Below are 25,433 nucleotides of genomic sequence, written 5' to 3' on the forward strand. Positions count from 1 at the left end.
TACATCCTATTTATTTTAAGCACGCTAACACACGTGTTATCTGTCCCCAGTTTTTTGTCACTGCAAGCCCCCGCCACAGACCCATTTGATGTGTGTGGTGATGAGGCAGCTAGCTGCCAGCTAGCGAGCCTTCAGGCGCTAGGTTACACAGCACTCCAAACCCGCGCTAACCCCGCGGCTGACGCCCGCCTTTCATCCGTGCCTCCCGTGTGCAGCCGACGGTGTCGTCCGCAGGGGGAGTACCAGCCAAGGTTCCGCTGAAAGCCGCCCAGAATGTGCCGAGGGCGCGCAGCGCGGCCGCACTCAGATCTGGACCACATCAAGGCCGTAACCACAACCTTCCCTCTCCCTCTATCCCTCTCTCTCTCTCTCGTTGTCCCGGGTGACGGGACAGGCAGGACTGAGAAAACGCTCGAGTTCGGCTTATGGACATCTGAGCCAAACCGGGGAACATTTTAAAAGGAGTCAAAGGTTAGAATAACGTTGTGACTGCGACCCCTATGAGGATAGCGGGACCGGGATTGGGAGGTGAAAGGGGTTCTTAGCACCGGAGCGAAAAGAGAGGGGGGGTTATTCACTCCCGCCATCAAAGAGCCAGCCAGGACAAACAGGAAGTGCAGGCTTTGTTGAGCCAACACTTTGAAAGTCTGCACAAAAACAGAAGGTAGGGAGAAGGAGTTCAGCGTGTTGCCGAGCCGTGGTGGACAAGCTGCCCCTCCTGCATCCCTGTCGGCCAGAATACCTGACAACAGACCTGAGGCCAGAATACCTTCCCTAACAACAGACCTGAGGCCAGAATACCTTTCCTAACAACAGACCTGAGGCCAGAATACCTTCCCTAACAACACACCTGAGGCCAGATTGTCCCGGGCAGCCCGGGGATGATGGTTGGTTTGAAAACGACCAGAAGGTAAACGTACCACAAGAAAGGGGATTGCTCACTCCCACACTCTCTCAATAACATTTAGGGGATTTTGCAATTAGAACGCTTTTATCCAAATATACTTACTTACAAAAAGACTTGCAACCATTCATTCACACACCGACAGCAGAGTCAACCACACAGGGCGACAGCCAGCTCGTCAGGAGAACATAGGGTGAGGCGTCTTGCTCAGGGACACCTCGACACTCAGCTAGGAGGAGCCGGGGATCGAGCTAGCAACCTTCAGTTTACTAGCCTGGGTATACCCATGCTGCCTTGCGCGCAATTTCATTTCAAGCTGCTAGGCGTGAAATGGCCTGGAAGGATCCGATTTTCGTCTGAGATAGGCAACCAACCACAGAACGGGGAGGGACGGCAAGATGATGACGATGTCATTGCAACACACCGAAGCTTGTAGTTTACGGTTTATTTTGAAAAAAGAGCAACTTCCGGCGTTAAACTCTTTCATTACCAAGAAGGAGGTCTTTGCCCTGCTACCAACAGGCTTTACTTCGTAGCGCCCAATAAACGGCTCCGGGCAATCCTAAACCACGCCTCAAATACGAGAAAATGAATGTGTGGTTCCCAGACCTCATCTCAATGTAGATTGAGATGAGGTCTGGCGTTATCCAGGCTATCAGTTTACCAGTCAACTACCTCTTGAGCTACTGCCACCCAGTGGTTTAAAAATGACCTGAAGGTAAACGTATCACGAGATAGGGGAGCAACGGCGCGCTCTCTCTCTCTCTCTCTCTCTCTCTCTCTCTCTCTCTCTCTCTCTCTCTCTCTCTCTCTCTCTCTCTCTCTCTCTCTCTCTCTCTCTCTCTCTCTCTCTCTCTCTCTCTCTCTCTCTCTCTCTCTCTCTCTCTCTCTCTCTCTCTCTCTCTCTCTCTCTCTCTCTCTCTCTCTCTCTCTCTCTCTCTCTCTCTCTCTCTCTCTGGCCTTGACCGCCCCTGCAGCTCACCATGGCTGTTCGGAGCAGCTGCTGGTGGCCACCAATAAAAGACTGTGTGGTTGTATTAGATGGCTCCGAGCAAGAGGAAAGTGTATCAATGTATTAACGTCAAGCAGTGCTTATTAGAACTTACAGCCCAGATGAATGACGGTGCATGTGTTTGGGTCCACAAAGAGAGGTGCGGGCGTACTTGGCAGATCGCGGGCGACAGTAGAAGGAAGGCGCTCTTATTCCAGAGCTGGGAGGCGTGGAAGTGTGTCATTGTGTAAAACTGAAGCGGAAAACGACTTATTAAGTGTAATTGATTTCTAGAAGTAGAAATGATGTATGGCGTTTTAAAAGTGTTAAATGTCAAACCTCCAACTGAGTATTTCCTTAGCCAAGTCATGTGCTGAGAGATTCAGCACGACGAGGCCATTCTTTCCGTGTTTGAAATGGCACATTTATGATGTTGGAAACAGAGACATAAGGTCTGAAATGTGGATAAAATATGGGCTGAAACATAACAGGCCACATGCTATTTGATGTGAACTCAGATTTAGTAGGATGTGTATGGTGGATTCTTTAAAAAAGCTGTGACCACAAACACTGGCATTAGAAAAAAATAATAGATATAAATCATCTCTGCCATGACCGCCCGACTCAATAAAAGTTCACACAAGGATTACAAGGTGAAGGTTTTGCCGGTGGGATTCTGACGGGGTTGGATGGGACAGCTGAATGCAGAACTATTCGCTCGTTGTTCTGGTCGGGAGAAACTGACAGAAATCCTCGACTTCCTCGCATCTCGGGTGCCTGTGCTCGCTGTGTATCATGTCTTGCATTCCTCGGTTCTATTACTAAGACCTCCTTGTGATTAGTGTGGGTATTCTCGGCGGGACTGGTGTAGTGTGTTTGTTGTGTGTGGGCCTTTTCTGTTTTCATGTTCTGATGCAACATAAAACTGCTAAATAGCATGTTCATTTTTGATGTAACAGGGCAGCATGGTCGTAATCTAAGACAGGCGATGGGACTCTAGAGGGTTCTTAAACATGACATTGAGATCCTACAGACCAACCGTGCATCATGGGAAGATGACCCTTACCATTTAGGAATAGCATTTTATCTACATGGATGAATGCGGGTAAATATTTACTTCTTGCCAACGATAAATGATACTTTGACATACACCAAAACATCAAAAGTCTTGTGTGGCGTCTTCCCTCATGACCGTCTCTACATCCATCCATCCGCCCCACTTATACACTGCTAGGCATCTAAAGCGACCTTGCTCGTGTCTCTTCTGCTACGGATGAGTGCCGGCGGCTCCGTCTACGCCACAGCAAATTAGCAATAAGGACGAACAGCAACAGGGACCAGAAGGCAGCTGAGCCGACCGAGGCAGACCTCAATGCACCCAATTAGGAGAAAAAGACTCAACGTTTACGTGCATTTGGCTTCTCCCAACTTTTGGCGGGCTAGAACTCTTTGCATATCATAACTAACCTCACTTTGGCAATCGAGTCACACAATGAATTAACCTCCAAACCTTGCACAAGGTCTTCTCTGTATGTAGACTAATGAATAGAGGAAGACGTTCAACCCATCATAGTCGAGAAACACTTTATAATGTATGCCTGCAGTAAGCAACAGAGAGCACCAGCTCTGCCAGAGTCACGGCCCCCGTCTCCCAGTGTTGATCACTGGGAATGTCAGAGGTACAAATACTGCAAGGATTAAATACTTGCGTGTTTACATAAACAGCGTGAGCACCACCCACCCGAGCAACCCACCCAAGTGCAGATGATATTTCCCGATATCAGTGTAAGATTTAGAGGAAGGGTGGGGGAGGGACTACAACATCCAAGTGGCGATAATATCCGTATAGAACGATCCGGAGGTTTTCCTGTAACACGGCAGTATGTGGTAAACAGAGCGGTTCCCACGGAGCGATGCGATGAGCCACATCAGGGGAATCGGTGGAGGTTCAGGCATCGGACGTGACTGGGATCTACAAGGTGTAAAGGTCACACATTGTTGAAACCCATAGGGTGTTTATAGTTTCTCTCCCTCGCTTTTTCTCTCTCTCTCTATCGTTTATTCTCTGCTCTCCGTTTACTGCAGACTCTCACATTTTCAAAAGTTGTTTGTTCAAGAATGTAAATCAAAAAATCATGCTCAAATGTGGTCAGAAACAATCTATGAGCCTATTCTTGAGTATATTTTGACAGTGGAAGCATTTTCCAGGATAGTAAACACAAAATGATGGAAGAAAAAAAAGAATGTCCTTGCTTCTTCGGTAACCTTCGTTTCCACCCCACAGTTCCCCTATCTATTCTTTATTTGAGCACTTCTTCTTCTCCTCCATCGCATGTCCCCAGTCCTCCTCTCCCCTTCTTCCTCTTCTCCCATCGGGACCAAACGTTCTAAACAGCAGAGTATTTACGAGACCATAATCCCCGCCGGTGTCGCCATGTGGGACTAAGTGGCCTGTTTGTGATCCTATCAGAGATTTGCCGATTTTTAACGATCCACTTTTATGGTTAACATAGCACCTCATAAATTAAGGGCCATGCTTTGGTACCATGAAATATGTCACATGCATTATGATACATTTCCATGACATACGAATCTGAAAAATGATCAAACACGGTACGGATTAGCTGCAACTGAACCCATGCTGAGACACAGGCAGACACCAACGTGCATGTGTATGCACAAAAGGGTGGTAATGAAGGCGAAGTGAATGAGAGAAGTGATAAAGTTGCACTGTTCTTTGTGGTTTGGGCATGTTTCTCATGCAGTGTCTGTGTGTGTGAGCTAGATGTTTTTCTGCCACCAACCAGGCTTGTTACAGGCTATAACACGGTTGTTGCAGAAACACAATGGGACAAAGATTGGGGACCAAGTATTGAAAAGAGAATAAATTAGCTTGAATACAACGGTATTCTATCATGATTACAAATTAACAATTGAACTAGCAATTACAAAAAAAAAGTTAAATGAATATCAACGTTGATCAGAGTCGATATATAGTCAATCTGTAACTGGGAATTGAGCTTCAAAAATTATGAAATACAATGACGATTCCAGGTTTTTGCTTTTAAAATTGTTGCGTTGTTGTATGGGCATTTTAGCATGCTTAGCTCATCACGTGTTAGCACATAGTCCATACCTTTCTATTAGCCTCCTAGGTGCATATTGATGTTGGCATGGTAGCATGCTAGCGTGTTAGCGTGTCACCTGGTAGGGTACGATGCTCTCATGCGCTGTCCCCCAGCGCTGCGCCTCCTTCCCTGCATTCAGATAGTTGGAGGCTATATGGCTGAGACAGGCCACCTGGGGGGAGGGGGGAAGAGAGAGAGAGAGAGAGAGAGAGAGAGAGAGAGAGAGAGAGAGATTAATAAGTTGTAGCTGCCATATACTGTGAAAATATTTTTATTCTTCATTGCTGAAATACTATATCCTATAACTTTGACTATCCTAGCACGAAATATATATATTTTATGAAGCATCAATATAAATTGCGTTAAGCGACGGGAGGAATTAGATATTGAGGTAGCGACAGAGGCTGTCACATTGAGAATGGTTGCTCACGCTCACACTCCTGTCACTCATATTTATGGACACAATGTAGATCCCAATTAGTATGAATATAATGTTGGTCATGTTGATTGTTTGTTTCCGTCTACGGACAAATGGTGAGTCGCTTTAAATGTTCCTGCCGCAAGGAATTGTGAGATGGCATTATCTCCTTTATTTTCTTAAAGCATGGCCCAGTGTACGCTAAGCGAAAGGAGATAAAAAAGGAAGCATTAAGGCACCTTTCCTTAGCATTTTGAGAATTTGATCAGCTCTTATCATGGCCACTTAGATTGACCGAGCAAGACACCAAACCCTTCGGCTCCTGATGAACTGGCTGTCGGCGTGCGTTGTTGACTCGATGTGTGAGAGAATGGTTGTCGCTTTGGATAAAAGCGTCTGCAAAATCCCCTAAATGTAAAAACAGTCAAGATAATTTGGCCACAGCCAGAGAGGTAGGGAAAGGAAAGGGCCGGGAGGAAGTAGGTTATTGGGAGACAGAGAGGGAGTCAAAGAGGTAGAGGAGAGGACACACCAGAGCCAAGTAGAGAAAGGCCATCATGGTGGTGAGAGGTTTATTCTCTTGAACATTAAATCAAGAGGTTGTTGCTGTCACTTTTGACACTTTACCGCCGAATATCCAAGACTTTCCAGGAAGTCAAAACCACAGTCCTTTCTAGTACTCACATGAATGTGGAGATCAGAGCCGGTCCCACATACCTGACCCCCTGACCCAGAACACACACTCTCTTTTGGGTTGCCGTTCGGGAAATCCAATGACCCTTCACTCGTCATTCATTAGGGTAGGAAACACCCTTTAACACAGCGACTTACATTGGATCCATGTCATTAAGGAGCAGGTTAGGGCTAGGCATCTTTCTTTGAATTGACTCCAGCCAATTAAGATTTGGGTTCATTCAAAATTTCTTACCGCCTCCCCCTTAAATTGACTCGTGATGTTTCCATGACAACGTTGAAAGAACTCCTAAACAGTGTTGCTGAGGGCCGGCCCGACCATGGCTATGTAGCTCCCTGTTGGCCGGGTCTCTTTCATCTCCTCTCTGCGGTCATCGTGCCTGTGGTTGCAGCGCTTCAGAACACAGCCAACCACAGCGTAATCCCCGGGGGGTGAGTTGTGGGTGAGCGAGAGGTGGATTGTGGGTATTTTATCTCCAACAGCTTGAGGTACCGACCACAGCGATTGTGACCTCCTAATCCCCCTAGCCAATCACAGCACATGTTTGATCAACCTTGTAATCAATGCCAGCGCATTCATGCAACTTTTGAATTGTTCAACGGAACACAAGAGGTTTTGGCAGTTCTCTTTGCGGAAAACAAAGGACACAGCGACACATCAAAACGAGGGGGCACGTTTACCAAACTGAGCGCATGTTGGCAGTCCCGTCCCAGTTATAGAGCCATGTGGTGGTGTTTGAAAGAACAATAGTGGGAAAATACCATCTGCACAATCCAAAGGTGGAGTCAAGTGAACGAATAAACAAAAAATAAACAACGATTAAGATGGCAGCATTGATCTTGTCGGCTTAGTACACAAACGATTAAACTACTCCAAATCTTGGGTCACTAAATATCTGTGGGAATCACACCCCGGCCCCCAGTACCCAGTAAAGACTTTCTTTATCGACTGAGCTACAATAAGGGGATTTGCAATGGGCCAAACACTGGGCAGTGTTGAGCCATGTTCGGTCCACTGATGTACACAAGGAGAAGCCACAGGCATGTGCTTCACTGGGCCTGTGTACTCAATGTCTGAGCCCGGTGTACCCAAAAGGGATCCTGCTGATGGATAAAGAACAACTCCCTTCCCTTTCCACTCTTTGCTCCAGAGACAAACATTTGGAGGATTAGGTAAACTAGGTTACTTTTTGGGCCACAGAGAGTGGGTTTATATATTGAGGTGTCCCCGCCTTCCTCTTGCGAACCTTCTCCTCACAAGATTCGCAGTGTGTTGAGACCCACGTCTATAGGCCTTTATCAGTAGTTTGTGTAGGGTTCTCATGTATGTTTTATTCACATGTGTATTTATTGTTATGTATTATTTATTTAACTGTTTTTTTTGCTGTTTTTTTTGCTGTTTTATGGCCAGCAGTGTGCCTCTAGTCCCACTGTAACACACTGCCTACCACTGGTTTTAAAAGGTAAAGATATAAAAATGAAAGTATTGCTTTTATTATGACACCTGGGTTGGATGGAGTTGTCCATCAATCACAGTACTACATGATCATCACTGTTCCCTGCTTCTTCTCGATGCTCTACACGGGGCGATCTCTCCAGCACATGAATGGTGGAACAGAACCTTCTAAAACGAATTCATAGAGCTCGACTTACAGCCACCAGAGCCAGTGTCAGCAGTCAACGTGTTTGCTGACTGCATGTGTTCTCCAAAGGGAATCTGGGCCATTAATGAGGGCTTTATATAGTCTTAAAAAGAGACACATTCATGTGACGTCATATTCATTGCAAGAAAAGCTGTCAACCATCCATCATATAAATGTGGACATGTTATGCCTCGCAACATCTGTTGCGTCACCTCGATGCCATGGCACGAGCTGAACGAAAACCAACTTTCCAAAGGGTGTTTTCAACCTCCCAGTCTGGAACCAATGAAAAACCACTAAACTCCTCTCAACCTATCACATCACTCAATGTGAGCGGCGAAAATTTGCTGGCACTACAGTAAATCACTAACAAAGTTGATGCACGCACACAATGAACATACTAGACGTCTTTATGGCCAATGGAAATTATGAGTAGGAGTATGCATGTTCATATTTTGTGTGAATTTGTTTTTCTTAAGTTTTATTCCAAATTCTAGCTGTGGAACTCAGTCAAACATTGATTAATGAGTACACCACCAACGCAAAGTCACGCATTTAAACCTATGTTTACATCATTCCCAGACATACTGTGTCCATCTGTCTCTAGGTCTTTCTGTCTGTGGTTGGCAGACAGGCTCAATTAGAAAGATGACTGACAATCTCGCGGTTTGTGAGGTTGCAGCAGTGTGACAGGTTTCCCTGGGTTTACCACACAGCGCCAACTATGGCTTATAGGAAAAACAAAGAAGACAAAACCTTACGTTTTTATCCAAAGCTCCGATAGCTACACGTTATTGAGAAGCAGGTAGGGGGTTTGTCATCCTGCTCAAGGGTGCCTAGGTAGCATGCGTGGCATAGCATAGTGCAAAGTAGCATAGTGCTGTTTAAACCCGGCGCCTTGCAGCTGGGAAACAAAAAGGACATCATCAAATCTCTTGTACATGGTTCACAGTGTGGTATATCAAAGATACTTTAAAAAGGTATTTAAACTGCATTTGCATTGTCATGGTAAAACGGCGACAAAAACACCATTTGTGACTTCTGTTTTAGCGTCCACTCCCAGCCCCTCTGTTTGGCCGGACCGACTGGCTGTCAAGTGGTCTGGCTTTGAAGAGGCTGAGCCACGGAGAACTCTGGCTGTCCTCCGCGAGACGAGGTCCAACTCAGCATGTGCTGCAGACAGTCTGGTTGTTATACAGGGTGTGGTGAGTATACCGTAGCCTGTTGTTTTGGGTTGCTTTGTCCAGACTAAACACACTCGTAGCCAGGGTATGTGTGTCGGGGTGTCTGTGTGCGTGTGTGTGCGTGCTTGCGTGCGTACCTATAGTGAGTGTGTGAAGGTAGGTAGGTAGGTAGCTAGGTTGGTGTGTGTGTGTAGGTAGATGTGTAGGTTTACCTATAGTAAGTGAAAGTAGATAGGTAGGTATGTATGTAGCTAGCTAGCTAGCTGTTTGAACATTTTACCTGCATGTCCCTTTTATTCAGAGGATGTGTTCCTTTAAACTGAAGCAGTGATGTAGCTATTACCCCAAACACACACACTCAGATAAAGGATGCATAGTTACAAACACACAATCAACACACATACACACGTACACTGCAAAGGACACGAGACGACAATGGGGGGGAAAGATGGAGAAGGACAGCAGAGAGGAGGAAGAGGGATGAGGAGGAGGAGGAGGAGAAAACTCTTACAGGTGTAGAAGCGTGCACGTGCATGGAAAAGGGTTTTTGGCCGTCTGTCCGTTTGTGTTGACAGTCACATCGCGCACTCGGTTGCACTCTTTACACAAACTGTGGCAGGTGGTGCTGTGTAGAGAAACCAAACCACTCGCAGCGTTGACGTGGGTTCCCAGACTGCACTGAGCTAAATCACAACAACTCTGACCACACGCTCCTTTCCCATGATCCTTTGCCTGTCCATTAGTGCAGTGTCATGGCCATGAATTACTATTAGACCAGAATGTTTTGGCCAAAGCTACTAAGCACATTTGTCGTGAGTAGTCCAAAAACTGACGAGTCATCGTGACTAGTCTCGTCTTTATTAACTTTATGACATTTCTTAAGCTGTGACTGGTCGTATACCACAGCGGGGATCACACCCTAAACCCTGCTGCTGGTGCCTTGTACCACAGACTTAAGATTAAACAGGGAGTTGGACTGATGGGCAGACAGACAGAAAGACTGACAGCTTCTCTATACAAACTATATCCATACAAAAATGTGACGTTTGACCTCTGTGTGCAGTAGCATCTTGATTTACTCTTGCCATAAGCCGTGCTTTTGCAACATGTTGTTTACATTTGCATTAATTTGAAATCTACTCCGTCATACGAGGACAACTTTGCCCGGCCTCTCGCTGGACTGGAACAACAAGACGGAGATCCCCAACACAACAAATCCACCACACTTTGGAACGCTCTGATACATCCCACTGCGTTCCATTCATTTTTGGACTTTAGGGATATATATGGCATGATTTGTTTTAATTGCACAAACAGGACAAGACTTATGAAATGGTTTGTTTAGGTTGCTGAGGACTTTTGAGAATAGATCACATGCTTGTTTAAATAACACAGGGCTTTTTGTGAAAGGTTAGTGGTCTTGTTAAGAGGCAGGGACAAGGAAGGTGCTTACTCCTCTCACACACACACAACCCAGCGTGGCTAAAAAGGCTAGCATGATGGCTAAGCTCTTCAGACGGTCCATTGATCTTATCTACGGATGACATCTGGGGCCGCTTTTTACCATCAAACATGCTTCAGAGAGAATATTCACCAGCGTCAGTTCTCTGAGAAAAGCTAAGGGAAGCCGCCCTGCCTCCCTTTATGACTGTTATGGCACATGATAAGATGTGGTGCTGGCTTGACGCACCATCTTGTTTATGTGGCCCTGATGGGCCTGTTTGGGGACAACAGCTGGAGCTCGTTGGCCATTAGTGGTCCGGCCCTAACGGGACGCTCTACATCTCTCCCTCTCTCCGATTCAAAAAGCTTTATTGGCATGAGAAACAAACTATAACATTGCCAAAGAAGCTGATAAATTAGGCGGTTAAATTCGATATATATATACAAATCAAATATTATTAAATTAAATGCTAAATATCTATAAAGTCAAATACTCTCTCTCAACCCTGACTACATGGGTTGAGAGAGAGCAATGTAAAATATGCAAAATAAATCAAGGCAGATTTATTTTAATATTTTTTCCTTCAGCCTATCATCCTCGACCTTATATCCCACACCCACCTGTGAGGAGAGCAGGTTACAGTCGATGTGCGCCCCTCTGCCCGTCCTGTATCTTTGCAGCAGGGCAGCCATGATGGCTCCGTGCGCGTACAGGCCGGTTGCCAGATCCGTCATGGCGACGCCGGGTCGCACCGGTTCACCGTCCTACACAGGGTTTGATCACAGAGCCGTGTGTCACACACACACACACTCACACACGTCGGTTCACAGCATACAATAAGACAATGGACCAAAAGACAAAAGGCGTTTGGGAAAGAGGAACACCTACCTCTGGTCCAGTGATGTGCATCATCCCAGAAAGTGCAGACGCAATGGAATCATAGCCCGGGCTTTTGGACTGGGGGCCTGTCTGCCCAAAACCTGGAGAAAACACACACATATTTTATGCCGATTTGTTTTAAATGTTTGTGATTTGTGAGCTCCAACTGTCCGGCCAGCCGTCCGTAAACAAGGCACTTAACAGGGCTTAAATCTACCATTTCAAAAGGACCGTTTGCTCATTACATGATTTGCTGAAATGCACATCGGAGGAGGAATAATAGGTTTATCTGGCAAGCTTACTGTAAATTTCCACTCTCCGGCTGAGCTTCTGTTGTTTGGTTGTCATTTACTCTGCTTTCTCGTTTTTTTCCTTCTTGATGTAAAGTAATCTAATGACTGCAGTAATGTGATTACTTTGCGTCAAACATCCAGTATCCGTTAATTCAGGTGAGAGGTCTACATTTAAAAAGGACCACCACCGGTAAGATTGTGTCTCATTAGTTCCCCATTACTCCGGATAGTTGGGCAAACTTAAAAATCCTTGCTGTAGCTCTCCTTGGGAGCCAAGGCCTAAACCCTTATGCCAAATCAGAAGATATTTACCGCTTGTTAGCTAACATAACCACTGGGATTAACTTTCATGAGGGTTTAGTTAGAGGTCAGGACAAACAGAGAAATCTATCCGGCCAAGACATTTATCTATCATTATCCTGGCTCATGAAAACCCTTGTGGTTGAGGACATAAAACCTAATATCTCTATAAACTCTAAACTCCAGTCCTTTAGCAGCAGTTTAAATCTGACAGCCTACTTCTCTAAGGTGGGACCTATTATGAGTAGGGAAGTGGGGGGAACTCGGAGAACTGTTAGATAGTACAGATGACATGCAACACATTTTATTAGTGCCTTCATTCTATCATTTCACAACTTCAAGTCGTAAAAAAAGATTTCGTTAAGGATTTATGGTGGAAATTACGTTGAGTTTCAACCCTGTGTGTGTGTGTGAGAAATAGTGGAAGGCCCAGGCTCAACTCCCATGCCTTCTAGTTCACAGCGGCGCAGAGAATGAATAGGAAAATATGGCCAAATGGCCTGAAATCCTCTGATTTACAATCTCTCTAAATGTTATATACAAGACAATTCTTGTGCTTCGTTTGTAAATAGAAGAAAAAATATTTAAGAAAAAACAATTACTTCCATGCATATATAGGTTTCTTTATTGTTTTTATGATCTGATCTCAATCAACCTACACACATCCCAGTTTATTTTATGATCAAGGATAATTAAGTTAATTCTGTATTAATATTCTGTATTAATGGTGGTTCAGTCTTTGAATCAGTAGAGTAGTTGAAAGGCATGTGTGTGGGTTGTTGCTGAAGTCCCTTTAGTATAAATTATTATTAAGTTGAGTTGGACCAACTTCTTGTGTGTCCATGAATTTGTGTTGTATTTCAGTTTGGATAACATAAAATACAGACGACCCTATGTGGGATATTCTTCTGTTTGAAACTAATCTCACAAGAGGGAAAGAGGAAGTTAGAATGCCGAGAGAGAGAGACACAGAGACAGAGACAAACAAAGAGAGTGAGAGAGACACAGAGAGAGAAAGAGACACAGAAACAGAGGGAGAAACAAAGAGTGAGAGAGACACGTTGAGAGAAACACTGAGACAGAGAGAGGGACAGAGAAAGGAACAAAGAGTGAAAGAGATACACACAGAGAGAAACCCAGAAACAGAGAGTGAGAGAGGGACAGAGACAGAAACAAAGCGAGTAAGAGAGAGAAACACAGAGACAAACAAAGAGTTATAGAGAGACACAGAAAGAAAAAGAGTGTGAGAAAGAAACAAAGAGAGAGAGAGACACAGAGAGAGAGAAAGAGACGGAGAAAGCCAACTGCACATGTTCCCAATGAGTCTCTCATCTCACATGCAACTTCCAGCGCTCAACCCTCTAATTGGCTGTGAAGAAGGGTTGACAATGGAGGAAGCAAGGATCTAACAGCTCCTGTAGGGGGGGGGGGGAAGAGAGAGAGAGAGAGAGAGAGAGAGAGAGAGAGAGGAGAGAGAGAGAGAGAGAGAGAGAGAGAGAGAGAGAGAGAGAGAGAGAGAGAGAGAGAGAGAGAGAGAGAGAGAGAGAGAGAGAGAGAGAGAGAGAGAGAGAGAGAGAGAGAGAGAGAGAGAGACCGACTGTTTCAATCCAGGTCGTTCCTTGGAGTTTGGGTCCCCTTGGTTCCACAGAGCAGTGACCCTGCAGTCAAAATAACCTCATGGACAAATGTTCCAAACAGACATAAACCTTCTTGATTGGCCACCTGAGATCGAGGCAATCACGGAATCCCACAATTAGTGGAAATGAATCAAACCATGACATCATCATCTGATGCCTTTAAGGCAGGTGGACACGCAACTAGAAGCACAGGGGGACCCACTGTATATACAAGGGTGCGCACACACACACACACACACACACACACACACACACACACACACACACACACACACACACACACACACACACACACACACACACACACACACACACACACACACACACACACACCAAGAGTATGGCACAATAAATCTTCCCTCTCCTTGCTTCCGGAAAAACCCGTACTCTGTATATTATTTTATTTTCTGTAAATAAACGCTCCAAACATGATATATTGAAACCACTACATTATGGAGTCACTACAAAGTGCACGGGCAAAGGGAGTGCAGGGCCCTGGAGTGTTTGGCAAAATGACGACCCAGCCGGCCCTGGAATCATTACATCACGTCCACGCACCTTCACACAGCACATGTCCAACCAATAACGCTGCATTGCATTACCTACCACAGATGTTGCTCCACATCTGCACCGGCTCCACAGTGGACTGCTGACGACTACTGGAAAGGCATAATGCACTGACACACGCCGAGTGTTTCCAGCGCAGAGCCCAGGGAGCAGGGAGCAGCGCACCATGCTGGCCCCCGCACCGAAAGTGTACTTTAAATCTCCTCCTGTATGCTTACAGTTCATCACACTGGAAGGAGGCTGCTACTTGTGCTTGCGATGGGCTTCTTGCATGACAGTGGCTAGGCTAGTAGTGGCTAGGCTAGGTTGATCGACACTAGGCTAGGTTGATTGACACTCAGCCTATTCTAAATGAATAAATAGAAAACGGACAACATTTGATACTAAACGACACAAGAGGGAGGACCTAGCAGGTCGGGTTTTAGCAGTGTTCTTTAAAAATGGTACGACTGTGACGGGAAAAACAAGCTTACAAAACATTTTATCTTGGATCTTCCGACAGAAGGGGAGGAACGTGCATGTTTAGCACATTATATTTATATACATATATATACATAGTACATTTCAGTCCACTACTGTACTGATTTATCACCAATCTCTTATTACAATCTCCACCTGAATGTACTGTAATCCTTTTCCTGGCACCCCCCTGTACAAATGGACATGGATTACAAGGTCCAGATTCTCTCCTGGCGCGGATGGGGGTGTCACGGCCGAGAGACCCAGGCGGAACCCCAAGAAAAAGGGGACGAGGGGGAAACAGGACGTTGTGGAGGATGTAAATCTATTGCGTTTAAATGTCTTGCATGCAGCTGCCATAGTTTAATGAGGTCTCCTGGGTAATGGAGTTTTTCTCTCTTGGAATTAGAGGAAGGGGGAGAGGGAAGAGAGTGGGGAGGAGGAGGAAGTGAGCCGGAAAGGGTCGGGAGAAGGTGAAATGATCAGAGTTGGAGAAACTGAAAGGATTGAGTGATAGTGAGACATAGAGAGAGAAGTGGAGAGAAAGATTTAGAGTGATCAAAAGAGAGTCGTTTGAAAGACCAGAAGGAGCAAGGGAGAACAAAAAAAATAAAAACAGAATGCAGAGAAAACAAGCAAGAGAAAGGAGGCATATAGAAATATTTAGGAAAAACTATGAGGCAGAAACAAACAGACAGCAACAAATGAGTTATAACAGCTCAGCACTGCAAAGGGAACGTTGACAGTTGAAAGACCAAATCTAGTCTGAAATAGAGACAAATTTATGAAACAAAGAGAGTGTCACAAAGGGGGAGACAGACAGGCAGGAATTCATGCCTGTGGCACAGCTATAAAAGAGGGGGTGCAAGTGTTTGGAGCTATTTATAGTAAAGTTGTGAAGAAGTTGTAAAGTTGGCAGAGGCCAGATGGCCTTTTTGCCCTGATTTTATCCAAATCAAATAAACTTTACAGAACAATTACAAAGCAAAATTGCAAACCGTATTACAAGGTTTTCAGAATAAACGTCTAATTTGATTGTGGCTTTACATCCATCTGTTCAAGGTGTCATTTGCTCAACCGTCAAACCTCAGTATCAAACATGAAGAACAGAAAACGTCATAATACCGTCATTAAATCTGTTTTATATCACGGTTATGGAATGACTGGAGATTTATGATATATTGCCCCGCATTGAACACCACATAAAATCAAGGTACATATATGTTGTCGGTCATTTGAAGTGGCGCATAGCTTCATAAAAACTGTTGCGTTTACTGCGGTGTCTGGGGCCACCTAGCGGTCATTCTAAGAACTGCGTGTTTAGAAAGGGCAGAGTGCCGGCTTCCTTTTCCAGGGGTAAAAGGAAGTCCATGACTTGCTCAAGACATTTAGATGATAGAAGACAGTCACGTCAAATATAACAGGTAATAGGATTTTAGAGAAAACTGATGAGAAGAGTTGGTTGGATTCTCAAAGCTATACCTCAAGGTTATAACATCCAGATCTCCACTGTCCATGCCACCGAACATCCCCATCCCTTAAGGGCTGGAGGTCAACAACAGACGCAAATCTAGAGAGCAGCTTACCTCAGTGTATGATGTAATATGATAAAATATGACATAATATGCCTTTTCAATCATCTGGTAAATCAGCAGATTGAAGCAGATGGTTTTTTTAAGCAGATTTTAAAGAGTTGTTTTGAAGACTAAATAAATGTAAATGTTCTAATGATTTTTTTATGTCCAAGTATTGTATACTGCTGCAGGAAGATGTTGTCATATTGCTATTCTATACATTCAAATGTTTGTGCAGGAAGAAAGAAGACAATCCGCCAATATCAAACTGCCAATCAAAGCATGATTGCCCCCCGACATTTGTCAAGCCCCCATGTCCCATTTTGACTTGTTAAAAGACAAAAAAAGAAAAGAAAAATAAGCTATGGGCCAGTAGGCAGGGCTACCTGAGATGGAGCAGTAGACCAGCTTTGGATTGGCTGCTTTCAGGTGCTCGTATCCCAGACCCATCTGATGGAGTTTCCCTGGGAGGTAGTTCTCCACGAGCACATCACACACTGCTGCCAGCTACCTCCACACACACACACACAGAATACAAGATCAAACTGATATTGTGAGGAGCCACATACACGTCCCGAAAAAAACATAAAATGATACTATTTTTATTTTTAATTATCTTTTTTATGTGTGGGAGGGGGATTGGCATTGTCAATTTAGTTGTGATTTTTTTGCATATCACACACGTGAGCACACACACATCTTAAGGGTGAGGCCAAAAGCTGATTGTAACAGTTGAAACATTCAAATTCCAATCTTAATCTAGCATCAATTTAATTGGATAGAATATAATAACATAATATATGTCAACAAACACAGCAACTGGTTTCTGTATTCACTCGGGTTTAAATACCTCCAGGACGACCTGGGCTCCTCTAGAGTGTTTCAGGTCCACCGCCACGCTCTGCAGAGGACACAAGACCCCAAGCATCAGCACGGTGTCGGAGGTTCAGCCGGCCGCACTCGCTATGCTACACGAGACTGTCAGCATCCGTCAGGTACTACTGACCGGAACACATATGCACGTATGGGATTAAACACACACACATTGGTGCACACCTTAGCACCATCTATGTATTTTGTATGTGTTTGTGTGTATGTGTATGTGTATGTGTGTGTGTGTTTGTGTACTTTTTTGTTGCGGTTGACACTGAGGAAATAAGCGCTTTCGGTATTGACAAAAGGGGGTCCCCAGGCCCTTGTGTCATCACCAGCTCCTAAGAAAGTTCAAGAGAGGGAGATAATATGAGAGAGAGAGAGGGAGAGAGAGACAGAGACAGAGAGAGAAATGTGACTTTGTTTATATAGCACCATTCACGAACAAAGGTCACACAGTGCTTCACAAGTGTAAAATACAATAAAATAAAACAAGAGTAATAAGACCTCAAATACAGTACAATACAGTTCAGTTAAATGTTTATCAATATAGTAAATGGTGTGTGTGTGTGTGTGTGTGTGTGTGTGTGTGTGTGTGTGTGTGTGTGTGTGTGTGTGTGTGTGTGTGTGTGTGTGTGTGTGTGTGTGTGTGTGTGTGTGTGTGTGTGTGTGTGTGTGTGTGTGTGTGTGTGCGCGCCTGCCTTGCCTGGTTTCTCTACTTTGATGACCTCAGCCCCGAGGTCCCCCAGGATCATAGTGGCAAAGGGACCAGCCAGCACTCTACCAAAGAAAGTGTTCTTAATAAAAGTTGTATCATAGCATCTTGTCAAGTGTGTATATCTAATGAATTCATACCTTGTCAGATCTAGAACTCTGACTCCCTCTAGTGGTCGAAAGGCTTCTGCTGTGGATCAAATATAACATTAATATTAGAAAACATGAGCTGGTAGATTGTTTAAAAGTTGAATGAAATGCACCGTATGACATAGTGTGAAGGTGGATAGTATAAATGAAATTGTTAAATAGTATGGTATAAACCACTATATAAAGTCTAGACTTTGGCCACACAAGCTAACGCAATAACTTGCTAGAAGTAAATACAATGGTTCAAACTCGGGTTTAAATTTAGATTAATCACTTTCGATGCAATGTTGTTTTACCTGTGTGTGTGCAGGAATACCCTCTCTGCGCAGCAATATACACAGCTCGGTGTTGACTTGGCAAACATTGGGGTACCAGACTGTAGAAAGCAATGTTTAACCCTCTTGTTGACGTCCTCATACTGATCCCAACGAGCTCCGAGTACTAGATAAGGTAGCGGTTTAGTGAAGTAAAGATGAAATGGAATTGACAAATTGAGTTCATTAACGTTAGGAATCCGTTTGTGCGGCTGTCACTTGACCGTGATGTGCTCTACTAGACAGTAAAGCAATCAGCTGTATAACCTCGGACTTCCGGTTCAATGCTTTTCGAAGTAAAAGTTCCAAGGGCAGTGACCACAGGTGATAAACCGAAACAAGCCTTATCAAGCCATATATGAACATGTTGAACTACAGATGTCGAGTCAACTGAAGTACGCCAATGCTCGGATGAATGAATATACATTTCAGAATTCTGAGATTAAAGTCAGAACTATCAAAAAATTATCAAACAAGTGTTTTTTCTGAGTTTAATGTCAGAATTCTGAGATTAGGCCTACATTTATAATTCAGAGATTAAAAACAGAATTCTGAGAATAAAGGGCGAACTCTAAATTCTGGCCCAAATCCTCCGTACTACCGAGACTGTTGTTTTCTTGAACTATGAATTGCGACCTCTTATACATAATGTCTTGGATAACAGCATGTCCATGTCCGGGGGGGGGGGGGTGGTGCAAATAACCTTAGACTAAAAAATACAATTTTAGCATGAACACTTTATTTGAAAGTAAAGCGAAGTACAAAGAGCCGCGGGGAAAGGTAGAGGCAAGGAGGAGCAGTATGTGAGAGTGTGAGGAAGGTTTTGGGTCTGTGTTTGTGCTAATAGGAGAAGATGGGGAAGACGGTGCACCCACAACTTTTTTCTTTTCATTTTCACAATACACAATCCTTTTATCTTAATGATGATCGTAATAAGTGAGTTTAAATGTCAGTCTGTGCAATGGAAGTGGGGGTAAGAGAAATAGAAGGAAAAAAGTAAAGTGTTTCTTCTCTCCTCAAGAGAAAATATTTTAGGCTAACTACAAACCGATAAAAGAGACATTATCAAAGATAGCTAACAATGTACAACACTCACAGCAAAACATACACAGTACAAAAGACTATACTTCCTAAATGTACAAATAATTACAAATAATAACTTTGACTACAAAGAAATAGCTGATAGAAGCTGTCAACTGCCTTTGAATTCACATTTAGCGGCCCATTGCACCGTTGAGATCAATTGTTTTAAACAATCAAGTATTAAACCCGTTATGTTCCCTTACATTTTGTCATTGTGATACACATCTCTAACAGTAGGTGGCGCCGTAGCTGCACCCAAAGCAGAATACTTGAGGTGCCAAAACAGAGTTGTTGAAAAATTTTTTTTTTAAATCTCAAGTAGTTACATGAAAACAAGTGATGGTGGTGATAAACGTTGACAAAGGATTGTTGCATTCAAGACTAAATAACTATAAAAATGATGTAGCCACAAAATTGCAATTTAATGTCCGACAGGACAGCGCTAAGCGAGAAAGATGGCTTTCATTCTGAAGTAGCTCATTTATCCAGTGCCTTCCACTTCATCTTCCTCAATCACAGTAGGCCTTTAGGCTCAACATGCATCGCTGTTAAAGACAACCTAAGTGAGGCCTTGTCCACTGACAATTTTCAGGGTATTATTTGCATACCAGTGGACTTTCTACCACAATTAAGGACATCAATGTTACATTCACATTTACATCTTAGAAAAGTCATACAATCACATTGATCTGGTTGTGCAGTGTCCAGCCTAAATTGACATAAAAAAAGAGTCAAAAACAGAAACCTAAAAACAAGCCATGTTACTCTCATTCCAATTGTAAATATTCCAAACAAGAAACACACAATTCCTTTGTCTCATTGAAGGGCCAAATGTTGAAAGTAATTCCATTTGGCAATTATTTTCGAAGCATGCACATTTGTAGTGTATGCCGATGAAATTGGTTTGTTAATTGTATTTGTATTTAAAAGCTGACTCAGCATGCTATATGTTCTACAGTGTGATCTTTAACTCTTAAATAAATCGAATTGAGTTAGGGATTAAAATATGTCTTTGATAAAATAATACTTAAGTGGTATAATAAAGTTAAACCATGGATATTGAGATGCCTGCTCTGTCTGACTCATTCATAACTTAATCTCTAATATACACAAATATTACCCGTAAAGAACAGTTTGCACTCACATTTCTTTCAAATTTTCAATAGCATTTACCAACCAAACTGTTATTCCAGATGCAACCATTCGTTCAACGAATATCTCTTTGGTCATATGGAATTTGTTGAACTGGTTTTGGCTATTAAAGACAATGTAATATGCCACTCAGATTTTATCTGAGAAAATTATTCAAAAGAGAAAATGAATCCGCAGAGGAAGATACAGTGATACGATTTGGATTTGAAGTAAATAATCAAGTCTTCGTCTATATTTTTCTCAAGTTTGGCAGTTGCAGCTGTTGAGTTGTGTAGGAATGGTAAAATAATATGAGTGAATATTCGCTGGAAAAAGGGGCATTGCTTTTATATGGTGTCTTTGGCTATAGTATCCTTGGTCGTAAGGTAAACAACACCTCCAATTCTAAGAGCATGAAGCAGTGGAACTCTTTAAACAGTTGGTTCTCCTCAAATGTAGGTTGTATTTAAAATATTAAATTACCAGTTCTTAATAGATAGTTTCCAACCGGATAGCAGTTGCATGTCTTCAATAAATCATTTAGTTTGAGAGACCAAAGAATGACTTTTGAATGAGTGAGTCCGCTAATACTGCCCCCTAGCGGACAGGAGGCTGCACTGCAGTGTTCAGGGTCAGATATTCCAGGTTCTCCACTGCTGGGAGAAACCGGCTGCTACTGTTTGTGGCGCTGACCGGCAAGAAGTCCGCCTGATAGTCCGGGTTGTCCAGGCTGTCGTTGGCGTAGCGAAGCAGGAAGCTCTGAGTCTGCGCTATGTTCAGGTACTCCGGTGCCTCAAACAAGCAGGTCAGCCGCTTGGGTTCATCCGTGGCCTCGGGCGATGAGCTGGCGTCCTCCAAGGTGGCGGGCAGCGCCGAGGCGCCCCAGCCCAGGTCCTCGTAGTTGGGGTTCACCACCTCCGATAGCCGGCTGCTGAGGCTGCTCCCCCCGTGACTCTGGTTCATGTACTCTGAAGCAGCAAAACAAGAGAAGAAACGGCTGTATGTTGATGATACAAAGAGGGCGACGCAAACATACACACATGGTGCAAACGCACACACACACATGTGGTGCAAACACACACACACAGGTGGTGCAAACACAAACGCGCACACAAGTGATGGAAAAAAACACACTCACATGTGGTGCATCACACACACACACACACAAACACACACACACAAACACATGGTGCAAAAACACACACACGCGGGCGTCCACTGAGGCCCGTACCTGGGCCAGGGGTGAGGTCGTCGCCCTCCAGGGTGGTTTGGGTCGGGTCGCTGATGTATCGCAACACAAAGCTGTTGCCCCTCGCTGAGTGGCTGTTCTGCAGAGAGAGAAGAGAAATTATTTAATGTGTGTGTTTGTGTATACATATGAGTGTCAGTAATCGTGTGTGTGTGTGTGTGTGTGTGTGTGTGTGTGTGTGTGTGTGTGTGTGTGTGTGTGTGTGTGTGTGTGTGTGTGTGTATACATGGTGTGTCAGTATTCATGTGTGTGTGCGTGTATGTGTGTGTGTGTGTGTGTGTGTGTGTGTGTGTGTGTGTGTGTGTGTGTGTGTGTGTGTGTGTGTGTGTGTGTGTGTGTGTGTGTGTGTGTGTGTGTGTGTGTGTATACATGGTGTGTCAGTATTCATGTGTGTGTGTGCGCGTGTGTGTGTGTGTGTGTGTGTGTGTGTGTGTGTGTGTGTGTGTGTGTGTGTGTGTGTGTGTGTGTGTGTGTGTGTGTGTGTGTGTGTGTGTGTGTGTGTGTGTGTGTGTGTGTGTGTGTACCGTGCTACAGCGGTGTGGGTAGCTGCTGTTGGCGTCCTGTCCCTTGCTGGGCAGGAGGTACTCATCAGGGTCCTCCGCCCCCTCTGGGTCCTCCATCTCCTCCAGGCCCTCGTTGCTCACCATGCGGGAGAAGAACCGGGGGTCGGTGGGGCTGGGCAGGTGCATGCGCCTATCCCCCTGCAACACACACACACACACACACACACACACACACACACACACACACACACACACACACACACACACACACACACACACACACACACACACACACACACACACACACACACACACGTCTCTCAATCATAAACCCATGGATGTTCACGCCCCATTATTCCAATTAGTTTCAGATAATCACACACATAGCGTTCTCTTTTTCTCCAACACACTCTTCCTCCCCCTCCCCCTCCCCCTCCCCCTCCCCCTCCCCCCTCCCCTCCCTCTCTCTCCCTCTCCCTCTCCCTCTCCCTCTCTCTCTCTGCCTCTCTGTCTTTTGGGGACAAGTTCTGGCTGGTCACTCTTCCGCTGGTTGAGTCTGGAAGACGTCTGGACAGAGGTCATGAATGAAACCAAAAAAGACACACACAACCACACATCCACACACAAACACACCGACACACCGACACACATACACACGCACACACACACACAAACACATACACACATACACACAGCATGTGCGTTACCTGTATGACAAGGTATCTGGAAGGGTCTCTGGCCATCTTGGACAGCTCTACCACCAGCTCTCTGAACCTGGGGCGACTGGAGGAGTCAATCATCCAACCTGAAGGGGAGGGACATGAGGTATAGAAATTCGAATGGGACTTAAGTAAAATGAAAACATCATCCCCTCAAATTTATTCTACAACAACAACAACACCCATCCTCTTTTATCTCGCAGTCAATCAATAAATAAAAGTAATCAATGAAGTCATCAGCTTGATTGATCCATCTAGTAATCGCTCAATAAAGTAAGCAATAATTTACTTATCAATCCTTAACAATAATGGACATTATCATTCAAGTAATCAAATAAGGAAAATATAAATCCGTAATTCAGTCTTTAATCAATCAACCAATCAACTCTCTCTCTCTCTCTCTCTCTCTCTCTCTCTCTCTCTCTCTCTCTCTCTCTCTCTCTCGCCCTACATTTGACCATGATCATGTAGACGTCGATGGTGCAGATGGGCGGCTGGGGGAGGCGGTCTCCTCTCTCCAGGATGGAGGAGATCTCGCTGGCCGGGATGCTCTCGTAGGGCCGGGAGCCAAAGGTCATCAGCTCCCACATGGTCACACCTACATCACAGTGAGTCGTCAGCACTACCGCACCAACAGCTGGATGACCAAGAGATGCTTCTTTCTCATGTCTTTACAAGATTTGACACTCAAATCATATCGTTGTTGTTGTCTGGCTGTTGTCATCGTTACTGTACTTTCTCTCTCCAACCCTATCTCTCCCCCCACAAAGTTAAACCCACCCCAACATACACTAGACAAATGTGCAGTTGCATTATATTTATTTATTTTTATATCTACCTCTTGGTCTTTTTTTAACACAGGACCCATCAAAAAAAATCGGGTCTCTACACAGACATGATTCACATGGAAATCATTAAAAGACAAAAAACAATAATAATATACTTATATATAATATGATAAAAAAATTCCCTGGAATCACACAGGTGATCTTAAAAGAGGTTGACACAGAAAACACTCTGAAAATGAATGGCCCTAATAATGTAGATGGCCACCTCCTGACCCAAGCTCCCAGTAAGACCCACCGTAGCTCCACACATCACTCTGGTGCGTGTAGGTCCACTGGACGATGGACTCCAGGGCCATCCACTTGATAGGAACCTAGAGGAGAGAGAGAGGATGGCACGTGGTCAGTCTGTGTACGTCTCTCTCTCTCTCTCTCTCTCTCTCTCTCTCTCTCTCTTCTCTCTCTCTCTCTCTCTCTCTCTCTCTCTCTCTCTCTCTCTCTCTCTCTCTCTCTCTCTCTCTCTCTCTCTCTCTCTCTCTCTCCCCCACCCACCTTCCCTCCGTCGGCGTGGTACTCCTTCTCGTCGGCGGCCAGCAGCCTAGCGAGGCCAAAGTCAGTGATCTTGACGTGCTGGGGGGTCTTCACCAGGACGTTGCGTGCGGCCAGGTCCCGGTGCACTAGGTGGCGCTCTTCGAGGTAGCCCATCCCCTGGAGGGGGACACAGGTCACTGCACATCACACAGTGGACACAACATGGATTGGATTGTATAGTGCGAAAATTGTATATTATATAGGGTTAGGAATATATAGATATTCTGTAGTGTTTATATTGTACAGGATACACAATATATTTGTCAATATTTCTTCCCTCTTTTTTCAACATATGTAGATGTTGTTGCTGATTGACACCAATGTGTTTGTGATAAACTTAATGTATAGGATAAATTAAACCATAATAATAGATTGTGTTTGTCGAGCAGTTTTTCATGTGCTCAAAGCCACTCACAACAAATTATAAAATATACATAAAAAATAACAAAACAATGAAAAAAAGAGAAAAAATATAATATATATAAAATGATCTGTGAGTTGTAATTAAATTGCCGGGACTTTCAAATATTCTGGCTTCACTCCAAACACAACACTATAGAACAGAACAGCTTGAGGAAATTAAGATTCATGTTTGCTTATCATTTTTTACAGCTTTAGATCACACACACACACACACACACACACACACACACACACACACACACACACACACACACACACACACACACACACACACACACACACACACGCACACACAGAGACACACAAACACACACAAACACACACAAATGGATACACATGTGCAGTACGCGCTCACACACACAAACACACACAAACGCACACATTGTTTGCAGGAGTGGCCACAACAGGCTTAGTGCGCTATCCTATTAAATAGCAGCCTGCTTTGACCCAGAGGAGACCCAAGGCTGGGAAAATAGAACAACACAGATATACAGATACAGGGGGGTTACAGATAGGGCGGTTGAGGAGGAGCAAGGGAGTGGGCCAAGGACGAATAAGAAATTGAGGTCAATGTGAAAACAATTATTATACGATGAGTTATGGATTTTAGTAAGCAGCCCCCTGGAGGATGTTGAAAACATCTTCATGCATTGATATTTAATAAATTACTCTTCCCAGATTAATCCAGGTGGTCAGGAGAGAAGGAGGGCTATGACACCCCGACCAGCAGCTTGAGGAGTGGTTGGAGGTGTATACCTAGCCTAAATGTTCTGGCTTAGAGTCC

At 44.3% G+C, this 25,433-nt stretch overlaps 2 protein-coding genes across 6 annotated transcripts in view; both read right to left on the reverse strand.

The window, feature by feature from the left end:
* sugct (succinyl-CoA:glutarate-CoA transferase) overlaps positions 1-18,431 on the reverse strand; it is a 63,274-nt gene extending 44,843 nt beyond the window's left edge. For 3 of the 4 annotated variants that reach the window (XM_056584434.1, XM_056584436.1, XM_056584437.1), the window contains exons 1-9: positions 18,148-18,431; positions 17,843-17,891; positions 17,694-17,767; positions 17,243-17,328; positions 16,965-17,015; positions 16,501-16,621; positions 11,294-11,385; positions 11,026-11,169; positions 5,100-5,195 (exon numbers count right to left, since the gene is read on the reverse strand). In XM_056584434.1, the coding sequence (XP_056440409.1) occupies positions 5,100-5,195; positions 11,026-11,169; positions 11,294-11,385; positions 16,501-16,621; positions 16,965-17,015; positions 17,243-17,328; positions 17,694-17,767; positions 17,843-17,891; positions 18,148-18,268 (834 nt within the window). In that variant the 5' untranslated portion in view covers positions 18,269-18,431. The remainder of the gene's footprint in view (positions 1-5,099; positions 5,196-11,025; positions 11,170-11,293; positions 11,386-16,500; positions 16,622-16,964; positions 17,016-17,242; positions 17,329-17,693; positions 17,768-17,842; positions 17,892-18,147) is intronic. The other variant, XM_056584435.1, reaches the window with a different exon arrangement.
* A 466-nt stretch (positions 18,432-18,897) lies between these two features.
* Positions 18,898-25,433, reverse strand: part of LOC130377348 (melanoma receptor tyrosine-protein kinase-like) — a 40,495-nt gene continuing 33,959 nt past the window's right edge. For both annotated transcript variants that reach the window (XM_056584433.1, XM_056584432.1), the window contains exons 21-27: positions 24,188-24,343; positions 23,934-24,009; positions 23,302-23,448; positions 22,839-22,936; positions 22,153-22,329; positions 21,611-21,707; positions 18,898-21,347 (exon numbers count right to left, since the gene is read on the reverse strand). In XM_056584433.1, the coding sequence (XP_056440408.1) occupies positions 20,977-21,347; positions 21,611-21,707; positions 22,153-22,329; positions 22,839-22,936; positions 23,302-23,448; positions 23,934-24,009; positions 24,188-24,343 (1,122 nt within the window). In that variant the 3' untranslated portion in view covers positions 18,898-20,976. The remainder of the gene's footprint in view (positions 21,348-21,610; positions 21,708-22,152; positions 22,330-22,838; positions 22,937-23,301; positions 23,449-23,933; positions 24,010-24,187; positions 24,344-25,433) is intronic.

The sequence above is a fragment of the Gadus chalcogrammus genome, chromosome 23, assembly GCF_026213295.1.
Source record: "Gadus chalcogrammus isolate NIFS_2021 chromosome 23, NIFS_Gcha_1.0, whole genome shotgun sequence".
Taxonomy (NCBI): Eukaryota; Metazoa; Chordata; class Actinopteri; order Gadiformes; family Gadidae; genus Gadus; species Gadus chalcogrammus.